Source organism: Pseudophryne corroboree, chromosome 5 (genome assembly GCF_028390025.1).
Source record: "Pseudophryne corroboree isolate aPseCor3 chromosome 5, aPseCor3.hap2, whole genome shotgun sequence".
Classification (NCBI taxonomy): domain Eukaryota; kingdom Metazoa; phylum Chordata; class Amphibia; order Anura; family Myobatrachidae; genus Pseudophryne; species Pseudophryne corroboree.
Genome location: NC_086448.1, coordinates 185,516,007 through 185,530,959, shown reverse-complemented (window position 1 = coordinate 185,530,959; position 14,953 = coordinate 185,516,007). Strand labels below are relative to the sequence as shown.

Genomic DNA, 14,953 nt, shown 5'->3' with positions numbered 1-14,953 from the left:
ACAAGTGGAGCAGGGCAGACTCAGGACTATATGACTGTGACAGCCCACTGGGTAGATGTATTGACTCCCGCCGCAAGAACAGCAGCGGCGGCACCAGTAGCAGCATCTCGCAAACGCCAACTCTTTCCTAGGCAGGCTACGCTTTGTATCACCGCTTTCCAGAATAGGCACACAGCTGAAAACCTCTTACGGCAACTGAGGAAGATCATCGCAGAATGGCTTACCCCAATTGGACTCTCCTGGGGATTTGTGACATCGGACAACGCCAGCAATATTGTGCGTGCATTACTTCTGGGCAAATTCCATCACGTCCCATGTTTTGCACATACCTTGAATTTGGTGGTGCAGAATTATTTAAAAAACGACAGGGGCGTGCAAGAGATGCTGTCGGTGGCCCGAAGAATTGCGGGCCACTTTCGGCATTCATGCACCGCATACAGAAGACTGGAGCACCACCAAACATTCCTGAACCTGCCATCATCTGAAGCAAGAGGTGGTAACGAGGTGGAATTCAACCCTCTATATACTTCAGAGGATGGAGGAGCAGCAAAAGGCCATTCAAGCCTATACATCTGGCCACGATATAGGCAAAGGAGGTGGAATGCACCTGACTCAAGCGCAGTGGAGAATGATTTCAACGTTGTGCAAGGTTCTGCAACCCTTTGAACTTGCCACACGTGAAGTCAGTTCAGACACTGCCAGCCTGAGTCAGGTCATTCCCCTCATCAGGCTTTTGCAGAAGAAGCTGGAGACATTGAAGGAGGAGCTAAAACAGAGCGATTCCGCTAGGCATGTGGGACTTGTGGATGGAGCCCTTAATTCGCTTAACCAGGATTCACGGGTGGTCAATCTGTTGAAATCAGAGCACTACATTTTGGCCACCGTGCTCGATCCTAGATTTAAAACCTTCGTTGTATCTCTCTTTCCGGCAGCCACAAGTCTGCAGAAGTTCAAAGACCTGCTGGTGAGAAAATTGTCAAGTCAAGCGGAACGTGACCCGTCACCATCTCCTTCTTCACATTCTCCCGCAACTGGGGGTGCAAGGAAAAGGCTAAGAATTCCGAGCCCACCCGCTGGCGGTGATGCAGGGCAGTCTGGAGCGAGTGCTGACATCTGGTCCGGACTGAAGGACCTGCCAACGATTACTGACATGTCGTCTACTGTCACTGCATATGATTCTCTCACCATTGAAAGAATGGTGGAGGATTATATGAGTGACCGCATCCAAGTAGGCACGTCAGACAGTCCGTACGTATACTGGCAGGAAAAAGAGGCAATTTGGAGGCCCTTGCAGAAACTGGCTTTATTCTACCTAAGTTGCCCTCCCTCCAGTGTGTACTCCGAAAGAGTGTTTAGTGCAGCCGCTCACCTTGTCAGCAATCGGCGTTCGAGGTTACTTCCAGAAAATGTGGAGAAGATGATGTTCATTAAAATGAATTATAATCAATTCCTCCGTGGAGACATTCACCAGCAGCAATTGCCTCCAGAAAGTACACGGGGACCTGAGATGGTGGATTCCAGTGGGGACGAATTAATAATCTGTGAGGAGGGGGATGTACACAGTGAAAGGGGTGAGGAATCGGAGGATGATGATGAGGTGGACATCTTGCCTCTGTAGAGCCAGTTTGTGCAAGGAGAGATTGATTGCTTCTTTTTTGGTGGGGGCCCAAACCAACCAGTCATTTCAGTCACAGTCGTGTGGCAGACCCTGTCGCTGAAATGATGGGTTCGTTAAAGTGTGCATGTCCTGTTTATACAACATAAGGGTGGGTGGGAGGGCCCAAGGACAATTCCATCTTGCACCTCTTTTTTCTTTCATTTTTCTTTGCATCATGTGCTGTTTGGGGACAATTTTTTTGAAGGGCCATCCTGCGTGACACTGCAGTGCCACTCCTAGATGGGCCAGGTGTTTGTGTCGGCCACTTGTGTTGCTTAGCTTAGTCACACAGCGACCTTGGTGCGCCTCTTTTTTTCTTTGCATCATGTGCTGTTTGGGGAGTATTTTTTGGAAGGGCCATCCTGTCTTGATTGACACTGCAGTGCCACTCCTAGATGGGCCAGGTGTTTGTGTCGGCCACTTGTGTCGCTTAGCTTAGTCACACAGCCACCTTGGTGCGCCTCTTTTTTTCTTTGCATCATGTGCTGTTTGGGGAGTATTTTTTTGAAGTGCCATCCTGTCTGACACTGCAGTGCCACTCCTAGATGGGCCAGGTGTTTGTGTCGGCCACTTGGGTCGCTTAGCTTAGTCACACAGCGACCTTGGTGCGCCTCTTTTTTTTCTTTGCATCATGTGCTGTTTGGGGACAATTTTTTTGAAGTGCCATCCTGCCTGACACTGCAGTGCCACTCCTAGATGGGCCAGGTGTTTGTGTCGGCCACTTGGGTCGCTTAGCTTAGCCATCCAGCGACCTCGGTGCAAATTTTAGGACTAAAAATAATATTGTGAGGTGTGAGGTGTTCAGAATAGACTGAAAATGAGTGGAAATTATGGTTATTGAGGTTAATAATACTATGGGATCAAAATGACCCCCAAATTCTATGATTTAAGCTGTTTTTGAGGGTTTTTTGAAAAAAACACCCGAATCCAAAACACACCCGAATCCGACAAAAAAATTTCGGTAAGGTTTTGCCAAAACGCGTCCGAATACAAAACACGGCCGCGGAACCGAACCCAAAATCAAAACACAAAACCCGAAAAATTTGCGGTGCACATCACTAGTTACAACCCTGATTAATTGCACTCCATCTGAAAACAGGATCAAACAATTTAACATCATGACAAGACTATAAATAGGCAAACGCAGTACCCCCAGTGGGCTTTTCAGACGATGAACAAGTATTAAAAAAAAAAAGGATTGTTTTGTAAAATATTGACATTCTGTTTTTATAATTATCCTATTCAGGCTATAATAATGACAGTTGGTCAGAACATTATATACATTGTGTTTTAATATATATTTAGATACTTGGGTGTACCAACAAGAGCACCTTCACATGTCTTTGTCAGGTGACTGCTCATGTACTCTTTTGTCCTTGCAAATGATTAATACCCCTTTTATACCAAAATCCCAGGTCCGACCTGGGTTTTAGAACACTGGGGCAGATGTATTAACCTGAAGAAGGCATAAGGAAGTGATAAACCAGTGATATGTACAAGGTGATAAACGAACCAGCCAATCAGCTCCAATATGTAAATTACCAGTTAGGAGCTGATTGGCTTGTGCGTTTATCACCTTGCACATATCACTGGTTTATCACTTCCTTATGCCTTCTCCAGGTTAATACATCTGCCCCACTGTTCCAAGCAGGGGCAGACCATTGCGGCTCCAACCCGGGTTATTCCAAAGTCAGCTTACTCCTTTCACACCGCAAATATATCCCGGGATATTGCCGGGTCGAGCTGGCACAAGTAACCCTGCATTTCAACCCGGTATATAAGCAGTGTTAAACACGGGTTGGACCCGGGGCAATGTGCACTCTAAAGTGTCCAGCCCGAGTTATTCAACCCTGCATTCATGTAAACATGCTGATTGGCTGTTCTTTGTGTGCCTTGATGATGTCAGCAGACTGAGTACTGCTACACAGGAGAGAACAGAGAGCATTAGAGCTATTAAGAATTAGGGGTGAGTCAGAGATTGCTAGGCAACTTACTATATACCTCCTAACTTATTAAAAGTACAAAGAGGGACCTTGGCGCGCGCTAAGTGCGCCCAAAAAGGGTGTGTGACCTATATGAAAGGGGCGTGGCCTCGTGGCAGATCCTCAATTGCGAGGCACGCCCCCATGTACCGTCATTTAGGGGGCATGCCCAGCGCTCTCTGAGCTGCTGGCATGCCCCCTCTGTCACCTGTGCATGTGCACAGCGTCTGTTCTCTGCTAAGCAGCGACAGGAGCCTCCCAACTACATCACCCCCACCGCGGGACACTGCAGCCCGGGGATGGGATAGCGGGACAGTCCCCCAAAAAACGGAGCTATCCCGCGAAAATCGGGACAGTTGGGAAGTAAGTTACTGGAACAGTTAAAGATGCAATTGTGTATAAATACATAGCTCTGTCAGCCATGATTCCTGCAATGCTGTGAGCTGTCCCTTTCCTCTCCTTTTGTCCCCTTCTGACACCATCTTTCTGAGCCAAAAAAGGTTAATTTAAAATGACATCCATGGTGTTTTAATTGCTGACCTGGGTTGAGTTAAAAGGAGCCAACCCTGCAATGACCCGGGTTGAAAGTGTAGTGTTAGGGTCTGACCCGTGTCCGACCCAGGTTCAAAATACCGGGTCGGACCCGGGTTTGCGGTGTGAAAGGTGTATTACACTGCACAAGGGTGCAGGGTTAACTGTTCTTCCGGCAACTTCGGGGTTAAAACATTATCTAGCAAGTGTTGTATAATATGGTGGTGCTGTATACATAAAGATTGATAATTTTATATACAGTTGTGCTCATAAGTTTACATACCCTAGCAGAATTTGTGATTTTCTGGCCATTTGTCAGAGAATATGAATAGCTCACAAACTTTTCTTTCACTCATGGTTAGTGGTTGGGTGAAGCCATTTATTGTCAAACAACTGTGTTTACTCTTTTTAAATCATAGTGACAACAGAAACTACCCAAAAGTTTACATACCCCAGTTCTTAATACCGTGTATTGCCCCCTTTAACATCAATGACAGCTTGAAGTCTTTTGTGGTAGTTGTGGATGAGGCTCTTTATTTTCTCAGATGGTAAAGCTGCCCATTATTCTTGGCAATGAGCCTCCAGTTCCTGTAAATTCTTGGCCTGTCTTGCATGAACTGCACGTTTGAGATCTCCCCAGAGTGGCTCAATGATATTGAGGTCAGGAGACTGAGATGGCCACTCCAGAACCTTCACTTTATTCTGCTGTAGCCAATGACAGGTCGACTTGGCCTTGTGTTTTGGATCATTGTCATGTTGGAACGTCCAAGTACGTCCCATGCGCAGCTTCCGGGCTGATGAGTACAAATTTTCCTCCAGTATTTTCTAATAACATGCTGCATTCATCTTGCCATCAATTTTGACCAAGTTTCCAGTGCCTTTGTAGCTCACACATCCCCAAAACATCAGCGATCCACCTCCGTGTTTCACAGTAGGAATGGTGTACCTTTCATCAAAGGCCTTGTTGACTCCTCTCCAAATGTAATGTCTATGGTTGTGGCCAAAAAGTTCAATTTTGGTCTCATCACTCCAAATGACTTTGTTCCAGAAGTTTTGAGGCTTGTCTCTGTGCTTTTTGGAGTATTGTAAGCGGGATGCTTTGTGGCATTTGCGTAGTAATGGCTACCATGCAGACCATTTTTCTTCAAATGCCTCCTTATTGTGCAACTTGAAACAACTGCATTACTTTTTTTCAGAGAGTCCTGTATTTCAGCTGAAGTTATTTGTGGATTTTTCTTTGCATCCGGAACAATTTTCCTGGCAGTTGTGGCTGAAATTTTTGTTGGTCTACCTGACCGTGATTTGGTTTCCACAGAATCCGTAATTTTCCACTTCTTAATTAAAGTTTGAACACTGCTGATTGGCATCCTCAATTGCTTGGATATATTTTTATATCCCTTTCCTGTTTTATACAGTTCAATTACCTTTTCCCGCAGATCCTTTGACAATTCTTTTGCTTTCCCCATGACTCAGAATCCAGACACGTCAGTGCAGCACTGGATGAAATATGCAAGGGTCTTTCAGGAGTCCAGAAACTCACTGACCTTTTATACACACACACACTGATTACAAGCAAACATATCACAGGTGAGGATGGTTACCTTTAGTAGCCATTCAAACCCGTTTGTGTCAACTTGTGTGTATGTTATCAGGCCAAAATCTCCAGGGTATATAAACTTTTGATCAGGTTCATTTGGGTAGTTTCTGTTGTCATTATGATTTAAAAAGAGTAAACACAGTTGTTTGACAATAAATGGCTTCACCCAACCACTAACCATGAGTGAAAGAAAAGTTTGTGAGTTATCATTCATATTCTCTGACTAATGGCCAGAAAATCACAGATTCTGCTAGGGTATGTAAACTTATGAGCACAACTGTACATTCATTTTCTTTCTTTCTTTTTTATTTTATACAGCTTCTTTCTCCCCCAGCTGAAAAAGTTCGAAGAAATGGTGTTACATTTGGTGAAAAGTAACTATGAGGGATATTAAATATTAAATGTTAAATTTTTTTGTGGCTGTAAGTAAATGGTGGGCAATGGAGAAATTCAATTGCTCCGATCGGACGTTACTGATGTGGGTGGCCATAATTCTGCTTGCACCTCCTGAGGTGGCGAGCAGAAATCTAACTTGTACATTACACTGGTATAGCTGCTTTAGGTGTGACAAGAGCGATAAATAAGTGCCGCAGTTACGCCCAAAAGAAACAATAATTGGATTGCTCCGTAGCGTGCCAATTACTTACAGTCAAGAAAAGAGCAATTTATCTCCCTCTATGTTTTTGTTATATATAAATGCAAATGCTTGTTAATTCCATAATAACTAATCCTCATTCTTCCTGCAGGGGTTGATCAAGTATTGCCACCAGATCGTAGAACGCCTGTCACCCCTTCCTCTTCTTCTAGATATCATCGTCGGCGCTCTTCTGGCTCACGAGATGAACGTTATCGATCTGGTAAATTTATTCAGTCTGGAATTGTTCTTTGGAACCTTACTGTAGATCAGTCATTCTCAACAATGTGTTGGGTGCATTTGTGTGTCACAGTTCTAAGCTGGATAAAAAAAAGCAGGAATTCTGAGAGTTTGTCTAGTGCTGGAGTGAGAAGGGTGTTGATGAAAGAGGCATCCATGTGAGGACAGACCGAAGCAGGAGAGAAGTAAGAGTCAGGGGGTTGTAAATGGGAATGTTGAAACTACCTAGTATGAGAGAAAAGTCAAAGGGTAAGAAATAGGCTATCCATGCAGTGAAGTTATGGAGTAGAAAGTACAGAGTTGTCTTCAGAAGGAGAGTGATGGTTCCAGGGTTCTGAGAGCCTGCAGGTTGGAGAAAGCTGGATGCCTACTTCGCCGTCTTGTTTGTTTCCGAATCTTTCTCTAGATCTGGTAACATGGCTTATGGAGGGTTCCTTGTAGGAGAAAGCTTCAGCGATGTGGTGTTTGTGAGTTGGGTTGGTGGTTTAGGGGAAAGCTAAGTTTTTAATTGTGTGTGGGTTGAGGAAGTTTGATATGGATCTAGGATCTATACAAGTTGTTTTTTTTATCAACAGACCTAGTGTTCCAGAGTGCACAAGAAAGGGGAGAGAGAGGGTAGTTGAGAGATGTGGAAAAGGAAAGAGGGAGTAGAAGTATGAGGTGCATGTGAGATTTTCAGGTGAAACAAGGAGCATTAGCAAATTGTGGAGATATCGTGACATGCAGGGTTGGGGGAGATGTTGTCATTCATGAGAAGATTATATATTTCAGAAAAGGCAGCCTCAACACTGACACTCCTGGCGCTTTGTTAAATAATTTTACAAATATAGATGTACAGTAAATAGATATTCACACTCTAAGGGTGCATTAATCCACCACTGCTGCACATAATAAGGGTTTGTTTAGGACCCTTCTTAGACTGACAATAGATAATTACTGCGCTTGTGGATGCTTGAATATTATATCACATATTTTATATATATATATACATATATATATATATATATATATATATATATATGTATGTATGTGTTCTTTAGTGGTAAATCAGCTGCGCCTTCAGTGTTTAAAAATCGTGACTTGGTTATAGTGACAGTCAAAATGTGCGTACCAGATAAACGAAGATTGTTGGCATGTAGTGGTGTCTTTGCCAAAACTTCCTTATTGTTCCTCCTCCTCCCACGTCAGTTAGACGTTGTGTAGCAATTCACATACATGGAGTATGGAGAAAATATATCAATAAAGTGCACTTCGTATTATAAAGTGACTCCGTGCTCACATGCATAAAAAGTGCCAATGTGCAAAAAATTATTTATGTTATTGTGAATACCATCTCGTGATAGTACACTAATTCACCATGCACATAAAAATAGAAAAATGGAAAAAAATGGGATGACACTCACTCACATTTTCTATATATAAAAGCGTGTAACCAAACAAGGATATCAGAGTTGTCCAAACTCCAGAGAACCTTAAAACCAAAAATAGATCCCAATGGGGAAGAAAACTCCTGATAGTGTGATATCGTTTTTACATATTTAATAAAAAATCAATGAAACACAAAACATTGAATTGGACTCGTACAATAAAAAAAAAAAAACATAAGCTTATCTGCATATGACGTGGCAGAGCAGGGATCCATAGGTTATTAGTTTAGTAAACCCAAAAATTCTTGACATATATATATTCCTTATTATCAGCAAGCTACATAAGTATAAAGAATTTATCATCAAAATCCTTACAAGACACTAAGTATCCAGACCCCAAAAAGATCAAGAGAAAGAGAGGAGGAAGAGGGAGAGGCAAGGAGAGTCAGACTCAAATAGATACATCATGGATATATAATCTTTTAAAACATATATTGACTAAAGATCAAAACAAATTGCTACAAAAGGGTTTACACTTTGCACCAAGCAAAGAACCCAATATATTTGAATTATTTGTAGACTTAAACAAATTCATAAGAGTACTTTGCAGGAAATGCTATTTTGCAGTGAAACATATGAATAAAAATGATGCAGATAGTTCTATAAATGATGAAGAAAGGCTTCCCATTATTCTGGACGAAACTGATCAAGAGGGTCTTGAATCCTTGGAACAACTATTAGCTGAAAATGGTACGGAAGTACTGCTGTTTGATACAGAGGCTCATCAACATACTACTAAAACCCCTAGATTTAAGAGGAAATCACAATTTTTTTCCTATTGACCAGAAAAGTCCAGCGATTACTATATTTTACAATAAAACTTTGAAAGATTTCAAAGAACTATGTCAGAGTTCTAAGACCAGTCTAGATAAAAGGAATCAGAAATATTATCCACATACTTTCAAGCAAAGTTTAAGCAAACAAGAAAGGTTGGCATTAAAACAATTAAAGATTCATTCTCTTTTAGTAATAAAACCAGCTGACAAGGGGGTGGGGGGATCGTTATTCAAAATAGAGAAGATTATTTCAAAGAGGCAGAAAGACAACTTCAAAATATTGCGTACTATACAAAACTGCCAAATGATCCCACCCCCCATCAACATGAATATACTAATTTGCTATATACAGCCAGAGGATGAATTACATTTTTTAGTCTGTACACATCCGATCACGCTTATATTTTATCACTTACCCAAAATTCACAAGTCACTTTCTTCACCACCTGGTCGTCCTATCATTTCGGGTATAGGGTTCCTCACTTCTAATTTATCACAATTTGTAGATGCACACTTACAGGGTCACGTCGCTGATCCAGAGTCCCACATTAAGGATACCAAACATATCCTACAGAAAACTTTAGAGATATGTTGGTCTGAAGAGTGGGGCTTTTTGACGCTTGACGTACAAGCATTATATACAAATATCCCCCACATGGGATGTATTGATGCTGTAAAATACTATCTAGATAAAGATCTAGATATAGGAGATGGGCGACTTGACTTTGTTCTAAATGCTATTTCATTTATATTGACACACAATTATTTTTTGTTTAATGACACTTATCACCTTCAAACACTGGGGACGGCCATTGGGACCAGATTCGCACCTAGGTTTGCGAATCTCTATATGGACTGCTTCGAGGAGTGTTATATCTGGATCGGCCCATATAGGGATAATCTGGTCCTCTACGGCCGTTTTATTGATTATTTATTTATTATTTGACAAGGGGGATACACTAGAGCACTTGAATTTATTGAATATTTGAACATTAATAATTTTAATCTAACTTTCACCCACACGTTTAGCACTGACGCTATTCACTTTCTGGATGTCGTGTTCTCCGCTCGGGACGGTTTTATTATTCCATACAATTATATGAAATTTGTAGGAGTGTCTAATTATCTACATTTCTCAAGCAGTCATTATAGACCCTAGGTTTTAAACATTCCAAAAAATCAAGTACTCTGTTTAAGGAGGAACTGTGCATGTGATAGTGATTTTCTATCTCTGATGGAAACCATGTTAAAACATTTTAAGAATAGAAGTTACCCTGAATATCTTTTGAATAAAGCCAGAAAGTATGCAGGTCAGTTATGTAGAAGTAACCTTTTGACAACTAAGACAAAAAAATCTGTACAAAATATATTTAAAACTAATTGGGATACCAACGTAGAAATAAATATGGGAACAACAGTGACATTTCGGTCGAGTGTTTCTTTGCCTGAGAAAGTAACCTTTATTTCTAAATATAATACAAAGTCATGACAAATCAAGAAAATTATACTGAGTAATTTCCCCATACTGGATCAGGATCCAATATTAGAGAGACATATACAGAAAAAAAACAGGTATCACTTTTAGAAGAAATATGAATTTGGGAAATATATTGGCTCCCAGCATGTTGAGAAAAGAAAAGTAAAATCAATAACTGTAGTTGGTTAACATCTAAACCCCTGGGAAGCTACTGTTGCAATAAACTGACCTGTCTAACCTGCAAATACAGTATATGCGTAGTAAAACCACTAGTGTAACGTCTCATGCGAATGGTGAAATATTTACTATTAATCAATTTTTAAACTGTGAATCCAATTACCGTATACACATATTGGAATGTCCATGTTCCCTGCAGTATGTAGGGAAGACTATCAAAACACTTAAAAGTAGATTTAGGGAGCATAGATGTAATATTATAAATAAAAAACAAACAAACAAACAAACAAACGCATTGTCTATCTAGACACTTTGCAAAATGCCACAATGGAGACCCCAAGGGGCTTTCCATTGTGGCAGTAGAAAAATACAAAAACACCAAAAGGGGAGGAAACAGATTTAGACAACTATGTCTGGGAGAGTCATCATGGATATTTAAAATGGATACCCTGAGCCCAAATGGACTAAGGGGGTAATTCCAAGTTGATCGCAGCAGGATTTTTTTTAGCAGTTGGGCAAAACCATGGCCCTCATTCCGAGTTGATCGGTCGCAAGGCGAATTTAGCAGAGTTACACACGCTAAGCCGCCGCCTACTGGGAGTGAATCTTAGCTTCTTAAAATTGCGACCGATGTATTCGCAATAATGCGATTACTAACTACTTAGCAGTTTCAGAGTAGCTCCAGACTTACTCTGCCTGTGCGATCATTTCAGTGCTTGTCGTTCCTGGTTGACGTCACAAACACACCCAGCGTTCGCCCAGGCACTCCCACCGTTTCTCCGGCCACTCCTGCGTTTTTCCCGGAAACGGTAGCGTTTTCAGCCACACGCCCCTGAAACGCCGTGTTTCCGCCCAGTAACACCCATTTCCTGTCAATCACATTACGATCGCCGGAGCGAAGAAAAAGCCGTGAGTAAAAATACTTTCTTCATAGTAAAGTTACTTGGCGCAGTCGCAGTGCGAACATTGCGCATGCGTACTAAGCGGATTTTCACTGCGATGCGATGAAAAATACCGAGCGAACAACTCGGAATGAGGGCCCATGTGCACTGCAGGGGAGGCAGATATAACATGTGCTGAGAGAGTTAGATTTGGGTGGGTGTGTTCAATCTGCAATCTAATTTGCAGTGTAAGAATAAAGCAGCCAGTATTTACCCTGCACAGAAATAAAATAACCCACCCAAATCTAACTCTTTCTGCACATGTTATATCTGCCTCCCCTGCAGTGCACATGGTTTTGTCCAATTGCTATCAAAAATCCTGCTACGATCAACTTGGAATTACCCCCTAAATGAGGTTCTAGATTATTCATGCTAAAATGACTAAGTGAAGTTAAATTGCAGTGATATCTATTGAAAAGAAAACCCAGCCTCTATCTGTTATTGCCATCTCCTCCTCCCCTCTACCCCCCCTCCGACGTAAACCTCTATAAGAGAAGACATGTTTATTATATTGTGTCTTCATCATTCCATATATGCATATGTGTATGCATGCATGTATATGGGAGTATATATGTGCAATTACACCGTACTAGATGTCCCCTGCCTCAACTTATTTCCTTCATGTACTAAGTTCCTCTATAACTTCCCACATAGACATCTATTAAAGATTTTAGTGAACTAAGAAAATGCATTTGGAATTTTTTATACTGTAAACCCTTTTGTAGCAATTTGTTTTGATCTTTAGTCAATATATGTTTTGAAAGATTATATATCTCTGATGTATCTATTTGAGTCTGACTCTCCTTGGCTCCCTTGCTTCTCCCTCTTCCTCCTCTCTTTCTCTTGGTCTTTTTGGGGTCTGGATACTTAAAGGTATATTCCATTAAAGTCGGATCCATTCCGACATGTATTTTTCGGAATGGATCCGACAACCCCTATTCAATCCCCATCTTAATTCGACTTTTTCAAGTCGAATTTAAGATGGAACGCAAAGGAGGCGAGGGGGGCGAGCCGCGGGGGGACAGCCGGCGGGCATACAGGAGACATCAGCGCGACAGTAGCGCTGCAGCAGGATGTCACTCAGCCGCCCGACCTCACGGCAGCTTCCACCCGGCTCCAACAGCGTCCAGAGATGGTCGAAAAGGGGGCCAAAACCTGTCGGATTTGGCCCCATTTTCGACATTAACACGTGGATCGGCAGCTATTCCGCCGATCCATGTGCTTTTCGACAAGCCGAATTTATCGACTTGTCGAAACATTTTAAAAAATATTGAATATGTCGAATCTGGATTCGACCAAAAAAAGTCGAAAACTGCCGCCTTTTCGACAGACTGCAGTTTTCTACCTCAATTTTAATATACCCAATAGTGTCCTGTAAGGATTTTGATGATAAATTCTTTATACTTATGTAGCTTGCTGACAATAAGGAATATATATATATGTCTAGAATTATCTCTCCTCTCTAGAAAAAAATAAATAAATGTGTGTGTGTGTGTGTGTGTATGTGTGTATATATATATATATATATATATATATATATATACACACACAACTATCTGTGTGTATATTACATGTTCTCTCTATATTTTTTTATTTCTTTATATTTTTTTTATGTAGACATCTATTAAAGATTTTAGTGAATTAAGAAAACGCATATGGAATTCTTATATATCTATGTAGTTCACTGATAATAAGGAATATATATGTCAAGAATTTTGGGTTTACTAAACTAATAAAGTAAATAACAAATTATATATCATGGTATGCAATGTGGATACTATAGAAAATATATCCAGCCAGTAATATACACATATGGAAAAATTCCTCCTCTCTAAAGAATATATTGTCAACTATCTATGTGTATATTATATGTTCTCTCTATTATTTATTTTTATTTGTACTTGAGTATAGTTGTGCATATACACATTTATGCATAACTCTTTATGCATAAGGTTTATATATTGTGTGAATATTATATAAGAATTCCATATCTTTAATGATTATGAAGGATTTAGTTATTCATTTTAATATTTTTAATAATGAATGTGCTGTCCCACCATTGGATTAATGTTTTGTAATTTATTGTAAGGAAGGCCTGTATAATGATTGAATTAAATTAATTAAATTAATTTATTTTATTCATGTGAAAGTGTAACAACTCTATGGAAGTATGCCTGAAGTATATGTATGCATTGGGTTTCTAAAATACAAGTAGCCAGCTGAAATTAATTTACTGATTAACGAAGTATGTTAAAAGGAAGGAAATGCTGCCCAGCCCCACAGTCTTGAAAAAGTCCCAGTGCACTGTGGGACGAAACGCGTTGACCAGAGCAGCAATTGCTATCCTCCAGACTTCCTCCTATCACCTGTTGAGCCCACCACAGCTCTTACACAGATCCTGCCGCTGGACTAAGTTTGTACAGCTGAACCAGTTCCCATAGCAGCTATCATCACCGGGAAAGCCATAGCGAGCAGGCACTCGTGAGCGGACAGCGGCATCCGCAGTCAGATCACCTGGTGCTATTGGGAAAGACCATATGGAGGCACCCGTGACCAGCCAGAAGCCCCACCAGCAGTGAGTGCATCACCATCGGGAGAAAGGGCCGTGCAGTGGAGATACATGTGGCTGATTGACTAAAGGCACAAGGAAGGGTAATTATACCAGTGTATAGTGCTTGGATAAACAAACTAATTAGCCGGGACGCCGGCAATTGCAGCACTACTATATACGTCCAGCTCCGAGGTGCATATCAGCTACTAATGATACTATTTGGACACAAACAGCCGCTGTGAACATCATTGTTACAAATCAACTAAAATACAAGATTTTCATTCTTTGGAGGAGGATAAAGTCTGGGAGTTTGCCAATAGTTACTATTTCCAAAGTATTTTATACCATTATAGGAATCAAATTACTTGTTTTAATGTATGCATATGAAGGAGAGAACAAATAATTGATCTTATCACTCTTTCCTTAGAATTTGACCATTTTATTGTTGCTTATTGATGTAAATTTTGGTGCATATTTCTGATTGTGATTGCACAATAAATGTGATATTGTATAAATACAGGCCTTCCTAATAATAATTCTTAATACTTCTTCATTTCTGAGGACCAATGGTTATATAAAAATATATATATGTTTGATGTGATATAAGTAACAAGCATCCACAAGCGTAGTAATTATCTATTTATTGTCCATTCATGAGAAGATACAAGTTGAGATACAGGGCATGCGAGGATGAGTTGTTGGAGTAAGGGTTCCATTTGGTTATATATGCCAGAGATGGAGCTAGGCACAACCTAGAAGTTCATGGGTGCAGACTAGCGAGGAGGGAAGCGATTAAGGAGAAACAGTGATGGGAAGGAAAAAGAGGATACTAGAGATAAGTGTTGTATAAGTAAGTTGGAGCAGATTAACTGAGTAGGTACATGGTTGAGCAGGTCAGTGGAGGAGGTGATGGTTGCTTTACTACCCAGTAGCTGGGGTAATAGAGTAGCCTCAGCAGTTTCG

General features: G+C 40.9%; 1 protein-coding gene across 6 annotated transcripts in view; it reads left to right on the top strand.

Moving 5' to 3' along the window:
- Positions 1 to 14,953, top strand: part of DIP2C (disco interacting protein 2 homolog C) — an 820,289-nt gene that overhangs the window by 386,250 nt on the left and 419,086 nt on the right. For all 6 annotated transcript variants that reach the window (XM_063921929.1, XM_063921931.1, XM_063921928.1 and 3 more), the window contains one exon: positions 6,514 to 6,624. In XM_063921929.1, the coding sequence (XP_063777999.1) occupies positions 6,514 to 6,624 (111 nt within the window). The remainder of the gene's footprint in view (positions 1 to 6,513; positions 6,625 to 14,953) is intronic.